The sequence below is a fragment of the Aythya marila genome (assembly GCF_965140915.1).
Source record: "Aythya marila genome assembly, chromosome: 3".
Classification (NCBI taxonomy): Eukaryota; Metazoa; Chordata; class Aves; order Anseriformes; family Anatidae; genus Aythya; species Aythya marila.
Genome location: NC_139044.1, coordinates 38798082 through 38812886, shown reverse-complemented (window position 1 = coordinate 38812886; position 14805 = coordinate 38798082). Strand labels below are relative to the sequence as shown.

At 35.2% G+C, this 14805-nt stretch overlaps 1 protein-coding gene across 2 annotated transcripts in view; it reads right to left on the bottom strand.

The window, feature by feature from the left end:
• LRPPRC (leucine rich pentatricopeptide repeat containing) overlaps positions 1–14805 on the bottom strand; it is a 90871-nt gene that overhangs the window by 56932 nt on the left and 19134 nt on the right. For both annotated transcript variants that reach the window (XM_082757211.1, XM_082757210.1), the window contains exons 12-16: positions 9373–9491; positions 8736–8829; positions 5485–5554; positions 2536–2563; positions 169–226 (exon numbers count right to left, since the gene is read on the bottom strand). In XM_082757211.1, the coding sequence (XP_082613337.1) occupies positions 169–226; positions 2536–2563; positions 5485–5554; positions 8736–8829; positions 9373–9491 (369 nt within the window). The remainder of the gene's footprint in view (positions 1–168; positions 227–2535; positions 2564–5484; positions 5555–8735; positions 8830–9372; positions 9492–14805) is intronic.

Below are 14805 nucleotides of genomic sequence, written 5' to 3'. Positions count from 1 at the left end.
ATCTCAAAAATATGCTGTGATTATTAGAATCAGGATTTTACCCCACGTTTTCAAATTTCACTTTCAAAAAGAAGCAATCAGTGTTTACTGTTGTAATCCCTCAAACCCATCATTACACAGAAGAACGGATTTGTGGATAAGTTACAATCATAGAAATTGAAACTCTACCAGTTGGTCCTGGAGGCGTCAGGCAATAACGTTCATCCTTGTACAACAGTTCTGTTATCTGGTAAGACAGAATAATCGTACATTGCAGCCAAAAGAAGCAAGGACAAATAGTACCTGAAATTGAATTCTCAAAATAATAAAGCATCTCGCTGTTAAGTATTATTCTTTACCACATCATAGTAATTCTCTTAAAAAAAAAATAAAAAATACAAGGAAGGTAGGCTTTTTTGGTGTGTGTTTTTTGGATAAATAATAGGTTTTTCTTAAAAATATATATTGCAAACTGAAATGCTTTCTGAGATATGGCAGTAAGACAGATTTTCTAGTATGTTTGTGTATCATTCTACAGAAAGTTAACTATCATAAGACATTGCCTAAAGCAAATAATAACTGATGTCGCTCCTGGAGATGCTACAATTATGTTCCAATTTACTGAAAGGCTGAAATTGGCCCATAAAGCTTTTTTTTTTTTTCCTCTCCTTTTTTTAAATTCTGAAAGAAGCAAATGCATGAAGAAAACAGAGGAACATGATTTAACATGCTCTGTTAGATTTAAGATAACTAGGATAGCTCTTCTAAATAAATGCAATTTTGAATGACAACATATACATCCATAAAAATTAATTGCGTTCTTTATACTTTGACTAAATTTAGCATGTATTCCATTAGTCTCATACAAATTGAAAGAACACGTGGATTTTACTTCAGAGGAAAAGAAGCATTTACCCCAAGCCCCCCACATCCTACCCACAAATACTTTCACCTAAACCACATTTTTTTAAAAATCCATTTGACTGTTCTTAAGCAAATTATATCATCTATATTTAAAATCACAGTTTTTAACTATTTCAAGAATTTTGCTGTATCTGACGTGACAATAGAATGCAATCTGAGAGAACTAGGAGGGAGATGGATTCTCGATGTCGGAGAGCTGTATTTTAAGTAATGACAAAACAAAATGAATCCTCACCTAATTGTTAATGAAAATGAATAAATAAATCCAGAAAGCACCAAAAGCGCAATGGAACTATCACTTCTCGTTCTACCAACAGCCTAGACTCTGTGAATGCTTAAACTACAGTGGGCTTCTGCCCTTTTGCCCTTATCCTCCCTGTGAGGAACCAATGCACTGACGAACCCACAACTAATAAAAAACTAAGAAAGTCATGGTAACACAATTCTCCTTCTCAATCAAATTTCAAAGAACACTGAAAATAATGGACTGCAGAAAAAAAAGCATGGTATTATTTTTAATAAGTAACTACTTGTTTTTCCAGTTAACCTTTGTAAAATAAGAAATGCTAATACCTATATTTAACTCAAAAATTTAGTAAAGATGTTAAAATACACCTTTTCTCCACTGTGGAGAATAGCAGAAGTAGCTGTAGATATGGCTTTACACGCAGACCTCCATTATTTTAGCCCTCAACTGTCCTTTCAAGTTTAATTCCACAAAAGAAGTAATGAAACTGATCCCCTTTTTTCTTCCCTTTTTATTTTTTCCCCTTCCCTCTCCACACACAAGGAAGAAGGATAGATGCAGAGGACAACAACATCCACTGACCATGATCTTCATACAACAGAAGGTGATAGGTAAAAAAAAAAAAAAAACACCCTGAACCTCATGACTATAATTTATTTATACATATCATTAAACAGCAACTTTCCAAACTGCAATTTTCATTTCATTCTTTTTTTTTTTTCCCCAAAAAAATCTGAATATACTACAGGCTTATATTAATCAGCAAGTACAGTAATTAAATAGAAGACAGAAAGCAGCAATTCCCTTCCCAAATTTGGTAACCAGTCAGCATTTGCCAACATCTCCTCTGTTCTAGGTCCCTGTAAGATCTATTAACCAAGTTATATGGGGCACCTTTCTAAGGTAGCCTATACTGGAGAGGGCATGATCAACCAATTTTCACTTGACTTCATTCAAGTGACTTTATCTGTCTTTGCCTTCAATATTTTAAGTAAAATGACAGAAACCTAATCATGCCTTATTATTTTATTTGCACTGGTATGGGGATAGGAAGAAAGTTTAGGGAAGGAAGGAAAGAAAAGGATTTTTAGGAGTGTCAGGAAAACCATGGCTGGCTTTGTATATGAAGCTACAACTGTGTACTACCTTCAGCTCTAATCGCACTGATCTACAAATCAGAATGAAGATACACATTTGATTTTTACAACTGCACTTATCAAGTATGAAATCCAAATTTCATATAGTTGTATGATCTGCTACTGACAAATGTCTTGCTCTAATTAATGAGTTCTACAATTACCAGGCTCAGAATTCCGATTTACATTAACTTATCGTAAGTATGCAGAGAAATTGATTTTATTTACAGCATCACTATATCCACTTACCTTGCTCCAAAGCTGTACATCATTTGAGCTGAAGAGGGCAGCAAAGGATAAAAAATTAATAGGAACAAAATGATTTTACTCTGGTCTTGTGTATTTTTTTAAAACCCACAAACTATATTAACACTGTGGATCTTGGTATTTAAAGCAAATTATTAAAACTCAGTAATTCCAACATATTGTTTAAACCTATGTGGTACAGAGTAAGTTTTGTACTTTTTATTATAATAAACGCTGTTTCTAGTAAACATCCTAAAATAATGCAGCACTCCTAATAGGTAACTAAAAATAATGTATTTAATTTTATTTTTAATCTAATATTTTAACATGTTCTAATTGCACATTTTTAATTTTATTCTGCAGTCTAATATTTCGAGAAAATAAGCTTCAAGCAAAGAATTTTTACAACATAGAAAACCACATGTAAAATTTAGAATAAAAATGTATACTTCTGTGCATTAAAATTAATTTTTTTAATATAGATGGACAACTACAGGTACCTCTAAATGCATCTGTAACAAAGAATAAATTAATCAAATATCTGACTTAAGCTGTTTATTGGAGTAAGATATATAGGTAACATATTAAGCACAAACTCAACATGAAAGAATTCTCCTTTTTCTGTTGATGCTCCATACAACTGAATGGAGAGCACTTCTGCACATCATCAGGTTACAACCAAAGACCAAATGTTAACCAGTTCACTCAAGTATATAAAAAAAAAACCTGACGTATTCCTGTTATTTACAGGACATCTGAGTTCTATCTAAAAGCTGTAACATCTCAACAACTATAAAGCAGCATTAATCTAGACAAGGCTAAGAAAACAAAAATCAAAAGCTTTTGACCTTACTTTATCTTCCTATAATTCTTTTAAGGAGAAAATAAGATGTCAGTCTGAACAGCTGCAGTGGAACTTCAAAGCATTTACAGAAGTTTAGGATTCTATTTTACTTAGGAGGTTCAAGCCTAGGAACCATTTATTCTTTTTGTGCTACTGCCACAGGTATTTGAAAATGAGTGGAGCACAGGTCCACAAAGAGGAAGAAATGCTATTTGTGAGGTTAGTTCAGCTTTCCTGAGTGAACTCACTCCACCACTGACAGCATGACAATGAACTGCAGATATCAAACGCATCAATTTCCCAAAGTACTTGACTCTGAAATAGTAATGGTAGTTCAGGTAGATAGAACGGGAATACTTTGAGGCAATAACTAGGAAAGAGCAGCTTCAACAGAAATCCATCAGCTAGTATGCTGCAGGCGTTGTTTGTGTGTCCCTCATGTGTCCACACCCTGTGCCAGTCCTAAACTCTGCTCGTTTGAACATTTGTGACCAGCATTTTGTCATCAAATTCTCCTGAGTTCAGGTTTTTAAAAAATGTATGGTGATAACCAATATTCTCTTCTCTCCTACCATATGTTCAAGCTTCATTTTTAGGCTGTTCTCGCTATTAAGTTTAAAACAGAGAAGGAAACATCAATTGGGCATGCTTTCAGGAACTATAGAAAGGTAAAATTCAGGTACAGCCAACCTCATATATAGCTCCTGAAGCCAGGTAACGATAAGAACAAACAAGAAACTAATAAATGCTGCAGTTAGAAGTGGCAAGGAGAGAGAACAACAGTCAGCTGAAGCAAGTTAAAAAATATTTTGTTTGCCCCAGAATTCTGAGTTTTGAGCCCAAATGTTCAATAACTCTTCAAATCACAACAGGAGAAACTGTTCCACTGCTTAGGAGTGTAACTATTTTGCTTACACCGAGTATGAATCTTCAGCAGCTAATTTTTACGATACAAGCTGATAATGCTTTCAATTTGCTGCAAATTGCATTCTGACCACCTGCACTACTCTCCTGTAGCAGGCTATTTCATGCCAGCATTCCTTGGTGGTGCATGGAAACATTGGTGTGGCTTGTTTTCTAGGGCAAGCCCTACTTTAACTGATTATTTCTCTGTACTTGCAGACAAAAAATATGTATTAACTAAAGTAACAATTTAAACATCTGAAACAGATTATTCTGGGGCTGAAAATATATCATCTAAATATTATCTAAAATATTATTGCACTTATCCTTTTGAAGTCAAGGTTATCTAGTGCCAGGTTAACAAGCCCAGATTTAATACTGATTTTTTTTTTCTTCCTCCTTTTCCCTTGACAGAGCATGATCAGCTGGACAGAACTTGCTATTTACAAGGTAATTATTTTGGCTATATTCATCCACTGTGTTTTAGTAATACCCAACCGAAACATAGTCACATCACAGCCATTAAGAAATTTTGGTAAATTAGTCAGTCAATAAAACCAGCTTTCAGACTCTGGTCCTAAGTAATGTTAAGTGACTCCTGTGGTGTAAAGCTACAGAAAAAAACTCGGTCCTAAATGTTTGATTGGAGCAAAAAGAGGATGATACAAGTGCTTGTTAATTCACACATACTTCCACAAGCTTACGTCAACCCTGCAAGTAGCATAAAGCCCTCTTTTCAAAATGGGACCAAACAGGTCTGAATATGAAGTCGTGGCAATGTAGCACAACGAAGCTATCAGGTATAGTGGAGTATGCCTGGCTTCTCTTGGTATTTTGTTTTCATTAAGTACCTGTCTACTCTAATGGTTAACAATGATCTGTAGGGAAATCATATTAGCACAACAGTTTAGCAACATAAAAAGTAAAGATAAAATTCCAAGTATTTCCTACCTGTAGGAGTTTATATGCTATCAAATATCAGATAACAAACAATAATAGCAGTATGCTCAGATAAAGCAGGGGTAAGGAAACCAGGGAGTGCAGAGAAAAAACAGATTCCTCAGATCTGCCACAGCTGGAACCCTACTTTAAAATTCTCAAACACCGAGTTGGGGACAAGAGGGGAGGGAAAACTGCACGGACTTGTGCTCAACAAGGCAAAAGAGAGGGGGAAAAAAAAAGGGATATTCACAAAACAATCTTACCTTTTGAATCCCCTAATAAGGCTGTTTCTAAACTGGTTAAAATCAACAGAAGGTGTGCTTGCTGAAGACACTGTAAATGAAAGCAATGTTTCTAAATAGTCATTCCAAGAAAACCCTGAACACCAGCAAGTCAGTTGGTCACATAAACGGGGACTGAGTAGATGAACTATTTTGTTTATTTAGTAAATACTGACAAACATTTGTAAAACTCAAAATTTCAAATACCATGCTATTTGAAAAAGTCCTGACTTTTATCAGCTCTACGTTTGCTTCCTTTCCAGAGATTAAATATTCCAAGAGATTTTTGCCTCTTCACTACCTTTAATGCCAGTTAATGTACATATATTTATTACAAATTAGCAATAGAAATAAGCATCCCTGCAAAACAGTAACAAGACCAAATACCCTGTTGCAAAAAGCAAAAGACAAAATACAATTCTAACCAAGAAAACTTGAGTCATTAGTACTGAAACAACAACAACAAAAAAATAGCCCACAGGCAAACAGTTTACTGGGATGTTTCAAACTGAATACCTGCTTTAAAATAGGTTTAACGTAAATGCTACTGCTTTTTACCACGAGACTGTAAACATTTCTTTCTGCTGGTGTAAACTGCCTGACAAGAAGCAAAAAGTAGTTCTATCTAAAGCACTATCCACTAAATTAAATAACATGTAAGGGGAGAAAAAGACACACCTATGAATAACCATGAGCTGTAAACATGAACATGTAGAATTGTTACAACATTGGATGAACACAAAGGTAACTAAAGTAATTTTAACTTAAATGATCTGAGAGGTCATTTACTGTTATACTTATATCCTCATCTTTAGACTTTTTCCTTGCTAGATACTGGAAATAATTCTACCTTCTTCCTCTAAAATTACTGTTTCTCATTCCAGTGTCATAGTACAGCTGGAAAAACAAACAAACCAAAAAAAAAAAAAAAAACAGAAAAAACAACAGTAGTAGGTGAATTTAAGTCCTGTATGGAGCTATTTTAATTTGATTTCACTATCTCAACACACCTAAACCCTCTGAAAACCTGAATGCACTGGGTCCCATCAGCAAGGGCTGTAATACAGTAGGTAGGTGGTAGAGGAGAACCAAAATAAAAACACCAGCTCTGTGCGAAGCTGCAAAATAAAAGGCAGGAACAACATACGAAAACTACACCTTAGTCTAAGAGCAGGCATTTAGAAAACTAAGTTTTAAATGATTAAATGTTTATTTTAGTCGGAAAATCTCAGGTGAAGTTGGTTTTCAAGCAACCCTCAATACAAACCCTCCTCCGCTGGTTTATGAAACTTTTTGCTCATAAAAAGACGAGCAGAAAGCATCTTAGTATGCTCAGCTGCTGCTGACAATCGGCAACCTGGTTTCCTTAGCAACAAACAAGTCTGAGAAAATCAAGAGGCTGACAATGAAGTGGAATGGAATGGCATGATAAAGGGGAAAAGCAGCTCTCATGTACACTGCCTTATGCGCCCAGATTCCTCAGCTGATGCTTCTTGGTTTTCATCTTGTCAGGAGCAGAAATCTATACGTTATAAGGTATGAGAAGCTGAATCAATACACCTAGATAGCAACCAGCACTCATACCCAGCCTTCACCTCCCCTAACTACATTGATGAGACAATCTTGAACTGTTTTCCATACTGCATCTATTTTTCCCTCTTTGTAATACTGCAGAAGCAGCCAATCCAAAAAAAAAAAAAAATTCAGCTGTTTAATATCTTTGCCTTATCATTTCCTAGGTGCTAATTAGATTTACTAGCATTCATTTCAGCTTGGTAAACTATTTACCGTAGTACCTTCCTTTAAAGCTCAAGTTCAAAAGAAATTTTGTATGATTTTATGAATTATTAACGCTAGGCTTTGTAAAAAGAAACACCACTACAAAATTTGAATTCAAGACACAGACAACAGCTAAGCAATATACTGTGAGAATAATTTCATGACAGTAAAACAAAATGCAGCACGTTACGTATGTGCCGGATCACATACATTTATCTTATACCACGTACAAACACGTTTGTGCCTTTAAACACAATGAAAAGCAACTAGTTTACTTAACCAAAGTGAGTGTGGAGAGATGGGGGGGCTATAATTTTTCATGTAAGCAAAAACCTACCAAATCCTACTTCACTTTTCTGAAAAAAAAAATTATTGCTAATAAATAACTAGCCTTTCAAAAAAGAATTCACGGCTGTTTCAAGTACTACTTTTTCATGGTTAAGATTTCTGTTGTAGTAAGAACTAACAACAGTAATGGCAGAATGTAAGGTGAACCTTAAAAGATTCACTTAATTGATAAATCTTCATTACAACAATTAATCAATCACTAATACCTACTCATTTCATTTTCTCCTTTTCACTCACTTGCATTATATACTGTAATACAAAAAGAGTGATTTAAGCCTTTATACAGACTCTGTTTTCAAGTTTAGTATTAAAAACTGCTTTTTACTGTAACTTTTTCCATCTTTAGATTAACATAGGACTACTCTGTTTTAGTACAAGCTTACTGTTAACGTTTCTTTCCAAGCCGTAGCACAGCTTTGCTGGGTCACAGCATGCTATCTTTTAGTATTAGCTAAATAAGTCAGTGACTGCCTTAACTTTTCCCTCAGTCTTACACAAACAAAACTGTTGTTTAAAAAGAGAACTTTTTGTATTAGATTTAGTCCAAGATTAAGGGGTTTTATTATGGACTCAGTATAGTAGGCAAATAACTTCATGACCTAATTACCCTGTCAAATTCCTACCCAACTTCCAGACTCAGGTTAACGTCAATGGCAGTCAGTTATTTAAAGCTGATTCATTCATAAATTATTCTGCAATACTTCTGAGCAGTGCTATTAAACTAGCATCCCATTGTAGTTGATGCCACAAACAGAAAACAAGAATAATCCCTGCACCAAAGCCTTAACAGTTGTTGTCCATGCCTATTGCTTCCTTAAGCACTCCTAGAATATGTGGGATTCACAACCAAATCACAAACACAGCTTTGCTAAATATCATGTATTTCATGTTATGGCCAGTCTCAATCCTAAAAATCAATTTAACCACACTATGTTGTCCAGAACTAGTGGTTTCAAGTCTGACATCTTGTCGTAGAGAACCTCACATAACAAAAGCTTTGCACAAATTTCCCATGTTTCTTTGTGCACATAAATTCCTTCACCTACAACCAACCTATCAGCACTACCACTGAGAATATAGTAACACGCAACGTGAAATACACTTACACAGAGAAACAACATTATTCAGTCTTCCATGTGCTGCTTCATGTCTAATTTGTGCTACACAGAGTCCAACAGTTTCAAAAAGGCAGTTATTTTCCTACAGCAAAAACAATAAAAAACATTTTAAGTACACACAATGAGACTTTCTGATACTTTGTATTTTAAACTCTTCCTTCCCAAAGGACCTTGTCATTCTTGTATTGGTAGCTGTTGAGAACCTAGACAAGTGCTCTACAGATGTCTACATGGCTAGCTAGATATGCTAGAACAGTACAGTTGTTTTAATCTGCAATTCTGAATTCTTCATTAAACAAAACTGCACTGGAAACAAGTATTACTGATTTAAAAAAAAAAAAAAAAGAACGTAATTCATGTATTTATTCTGACTTCTAGAAACAGCAAGCTGTTTCAAGGAAATTCAAGGAAAATATTTTGGTTAACTGAAACAGAAAGAAAAGATGGCAGGAGAAAGACACTATAAACAAGTCACCCATGTAACAACTGCTTCAAAAGTATTCTCAATATATTAAACAGACTCGATCATACACATTCACGTTTAGAGCACTACTAGTATCCAAATCTCTCACAGAAAAACAAGTGTTGCAATGATCATTTTTACGAATTTTAAATGTAAACTCACCTTCAGCTGGGCACAGGCGGTTTTGCAATCTGGAAAATTTTTAAGAACATAGCCAGTGTATGTTTCTGCATCGATTTCCACCCCCAACTCATGCATCACTTTGAGGATCTCAAAGACACCTATCAAAACAGAATTGGTAAAGCTAAGCATTGCAGAAAAATGAAAATTTGAGAAACACACAAAAATAAACGCTGCTTTTCAAAAACAGACTTGTCTCCTCAGTTTCTTTTCTTGAAACTACTATGCAAAAAAAATGCATTTCTATCTGAGGTGTTAATAAAGTTCAAAACTGTGAAGCTTGAAATTGAGTTACTAAACTTCCTGTTGCATGATGCACTATCAAAACCAAGAAAGTCTTCATTAGCTTGGAAATTGCTAGTACACAGCTATTTTCTATATTATATTTGCAAAACATCTTTTAAAGCTATATATTAGAAGGTCCATATTATTGTGCATAAAAAAGACCTGGAATTTAGCGTAATGAATATAATGACTTTCAAGACACAAAATCAACATTCTTAGCTTTGTTCCCAACATTAGTAAGGAGGCAAGCTTTCAAGATTTCTTTCTAGATTTGTTCAAAGCAAACAACATTTTCATAAACAAACGGGTCTGTGTTAACTTTCTGTATTAACGCATCAGACTCAAACAGGAAATCAGAGAAAGGGTAGAGTCTTCCAAGCCCCAGTGAAACTACAACTTTTACACGTTTTGGATCAATTTACACACGTATTGCTGCTGTAGAGAAGCATCTGAAGACAACAATACCTGATCTTACTGGATCCAGTAACATTGTTACTGACGCTTAACAATGAGAGCATAGAGTTTTACAGTATGTTTCATGCTTTTTAATCGTTCACACTCTTTTGATTTGGAGAAACTTCTTACAATAACCCTAGCTAGCAAACTCTGAACCCGTCAAAATCAATACAGGTATTATCATTTTTTGCTGGTCTAAAAGTGACTTGTCAGTTGCTGCAGGACACCAGTTCCAAATAGCATATGTTTTTTTCAACTTGCATTTCATACTTATTACTTTAAAAATGCAAAGTTTCCCAAAGTCCCTGTCTTTGCCCTGGAGTGCCACCTATGGAAAAGTGACACTTCCATGAATATTTTATGCAGTGCACTACGGTGCAAATAATCAAATGTGAATTCCCTTTGAGCACTTGCAAATACATGCAGGCAAGTCACACTAGATTAAAATCGCATCATCTGTTCGAGTTTGCCTTAAACAAAACTCTGATTTTGGCCCAGAATCTGTGAAAATATGAATAAAGAATTAATTACAGTAAGTCTTTCCTAATACCTTCCAAAATTTAACAGCTAGCTACAATTCCACATTTTCAACTTCTCAGCGTATGTATTAAGCCCTCTTGTGTTGCTTTTTACCAAATAGCTGAGTTCGAGTCCTCATCACTAAGGTACGATTTGAAGACTGCAAGGTGTCTAACACAGTGAACAAGGTATGGTGAACTCAGGAGATTTAGATCTAGATACTTAACTCCGTACCTAGAACGGAGCAGACATCTGCTTTGTTAAGCACAGCCATTCCCAAGTACCCAGTCACAAAAAAGTTACATGGCCTGGCACAACACCTCAGTAGGTAGGTGCACGTACGAAGATTAGGACACCAGCAGAAGACTGGGATGGAAATTGAGGAGGTATACCAACAGAACCATTGTACATAGCCAAATTAAGTTGAAAGAACAGCCACACACTTCTTCACACCTACAATAGCTGATGTGGAGAGTTTTTTGGAATAGATTAATGAAAATCAACACCGAATCCTACAATTTCACATACATTTCCTACCTCATGAAGAGGAGGAAATGCTTTATTACCATGTAAATACCTTCTGCAACACAAAGCAGTGAAACATCCCCACTTCTATCAGAATACTACAATATGATCAAATGGATGGATGAGTAAAGGTTTGAGCATTATTGTACGTTGACTTTCTAGATACCACTTTCATCTCGTAACAGTATTGGAAAATACACTATTGTGTTCTCTCTCTCCCAGCTACCAAAGATCAGACTACAAAGGACAAAAGTGCAACCACATTTAGCTACAACACCGGTCTCTGGACTTTTTCTGAGAATGTGCTCTCCCCCACGTATGTGTATTTAGAAACTGCATACACGTATTACTGTACTAATATATTATGTACATTACAAAACATACACAAAAACAAAGCACAAAATGAGGAAAATGAAATAAACACTAGTTTAAAAATAATTATTTCTTTATCAACTGTACACCCATACCTCAATGGGTTGCTTTGCAGATCCTGTTTTGGGTTACAGAAAACTGGGTGTAACGAAAAAACACACAAAGATACCAAAGAAAAATCACAATCAAATAGTCTTCTAAAGACTCTGTAAATAAAAGGATTACTAAGAGAAATAATTTTTTATTTTATTTATTTTTTTTTACTAAGGATTAGTCCCTGGGGACCATGTAACAGTTCATTCAAAAGGTCTGCACGAGACATGATGTATTTAAAAATATTTTGCAATTGTCTAAATCCTGAAATTATATAGAATACTTGATACTGTGGTAGTGGTATTCTGCATTTGAGGAAAAAATCATGTGAGTAATATGAAAGGCAGCCTATCCACAAAGTCTTAAAATTTCTATTCATGGCTTAAAAAAATCAAAATTTGATGGAGTCCTGTTTTCATATATGTACAATAGTTCCTTGGACTTGTATGGGTTCAGAGAGAGTTTTTTCAGTCACCTTTCCCTGCTTCATCAAGAAGAGGTTTTTGAGACGATGGGCTGAGGTATGTACGGATTCCAGGGGTTGAACTGCCACAATTATATAAGTGAATTATAAGACGATAGAAATAGGGAACAAAACACAGCCTAACACTTCCGTTCTCCTTTTTTGTCAGCACTGGAAACAGCACTGAACGCCCCAGCAGAAGTAGAAAAGCATCCTTCCAGCCTCAAATAAGTACATCCAAACACCAAGAAATACAATAAGAGATTTATCACAAGATGATCATAATATTCCTCTGATAGAGCAGAGCAACTTGCTGCTTCTTAAGGAGAGAAAAGAGGCTCGCATTTCAGACCCCCTTTCATTTCTTAAGTTCCTCACAAGAAGTAGCACCTTATATCTAATATGGTCCCACCAGAACACGGGGAATTTAATTACTAAGGCAGCTACGTACAGTTCAATATGTGAAAGTGCAGCATAACTGTGCTTAGAGCAATTTTCTAAACAAATAAAAAACTTGTACAGGGAGGACGTGTATAGGAAAAAAACATAATATTTAAGTATTTTTGCTGTGTTGTTAATCTGAGATGCATTCCAAAATTCTTGGCTGGAGAGGTCTGTCTACAAAACACGACCTGAAGTAATTACTTCAGGAAACCAGCACTCTTTGCTCTCAGTGAGTTCAAGAGACTTATTTCCTTATTCATCCAACTTCTTTTTCCTGGGGCAAAGTAAAAACTGAATTATCATTCACAAGCCATGCTTTGTGTATAAAACCACAACAGTTTAATAGAAAATGAAATTAAAATACACTATTGACTTTTAAAAATTGCCTTCAAAAATACCTGAAGTGATTCTACAAATATGAAGGGAGGCAATATGTCCAGTTACCAGCATAAGCCAAACATTTCTGCTCAACTCTCCTGTTACTATGATCTGATACAAGCTGAATCTCAAAAACCTTTTCTGATCTACTGCATATACCTCTTTTAAACCCTTTTATATACTTTCCCATTGCCAAGCCTAACAGCATTTATTTAGATAAATACTACAGAAATAAGTAATTATCAAGTTTCATATCAAATGCAAATAAAAGCAAGCATATTCCACCTGAAATATCTGCCTGTGTAAAAAATCACTGAAAAGATCGGTTTGCTAGTTCAGAGTGGTTAAGTTCTCTGCAGTACATTTAAAGAATTGCCTTGCTTAGCTTTATTCCTCTTAGCCACCACTTCACTGTTACTTCTTTCACCTTCAGCTGCAAAATACAGAAGTTAGGAAACCTTCTTTGATATAGTGTGTCAGGTTTTGTTATAATGAACCTCAGATAAACGTGTAATTAAATGTTGTTACTAGTTCTGTAATTGCTTGAGTCATATTATATGCATTATATTAAGGCATTTGTACCCTGCAGTTCTAGATATGTTGCTGCTTTTCTTCTGTGTCCTTTAATGATTCAGTCCATTGTCTACCTCCTATCAGATTTTTACCATTTCTTCCCCCCCTTAAAAGTTCTTTTCCATTTTCAGCCTTACCAATACTGAGATGCAAAATTATACACATTAGGCCAGGCATTGCTACTTTGTAGATGAAGCAATTATTACCTCCTTTTTAGTAGGAGATGTGATGCAGTGTCTGTCTGTACCTTTCTTAGTACAGCCCTATTATTTTTCACTGCTAGAAAGCACCATTCTGCTCATTTACTGTCTGTTGTCACCTTTAAGTTCTCACTGAAGCATTCTCTGTTATTTCTATGAAAATTTCAGGGTGTTTTTTTCTCCTCCTATTTACTTTACCTCAGCTGTATTGGATGTGTTTTAGATAGTGGGTCTCTTTATTTTTTCTTTTTAATTACAATTAAATTTCAAAAATGGGAAAAAAAAAAGACAATTTGTTTTACTGCAGCAAGAATGATTCCACAGATTCTTCACTGCAGAAAAAAATGCTTAGATATCTTCTCACATATTTTAAGAACTGCAAAATCACTGACCTTTGTAGTTATGTATGGAGTAGTAACTTTCACACTTGACGATTCAAACTGAGAGACTAAGTATGAGGTTACAAAACCATGTTTGCAAAGCCACACTGCTATTATACAGCCATACAGAAGTTTATGTATCCATTGCTTTTACAGACAGAAGAAGACAGGCTTTCTAGGGCATGTTAAAGAAAGCCAGAGTCAAGGGCTTTTGCAACAGTTTTATTCTCAATTTGTTTACATGACTTCCAGAAGTAACTCCTAGCCAGAGTACAGTCAATTTCTACAGTAGGAGTTGAAATTAAGGAAACTTCTGAACTTGCCAGAGACCTTGATCTGAAACTTGAGTTTCTCTCAATGGTCAGACACAGCTTCAGCTTTGGGAGCGAAGTCTAAATCTAACACTTTCAGCGTCTCTTAGAATTGTGTCAGTGAGGTGAAACTTTCATTGTAGTAACAGACAACCTCTTTCTGTTCAGTAGGCAGCACCCGCTGCCTATACAGAAGTATGACACAACTTAATTTTACTTATTTGTGGCAATAATGCACTCCGAGTAAGTCACAAATGACCAACCTAAAACCAACACTGAGATACTTTTAAAATGTCGTTGAACTTTGAAGCTCTTGAAAACCTGTAAGAAGATAAACTTGGGTAGTAGTCTAGCAGAACAGATCCTAAAGAGTTAATAAAAACTGAATATTGTTTTCACAAAGGCTTTTTGAAAAA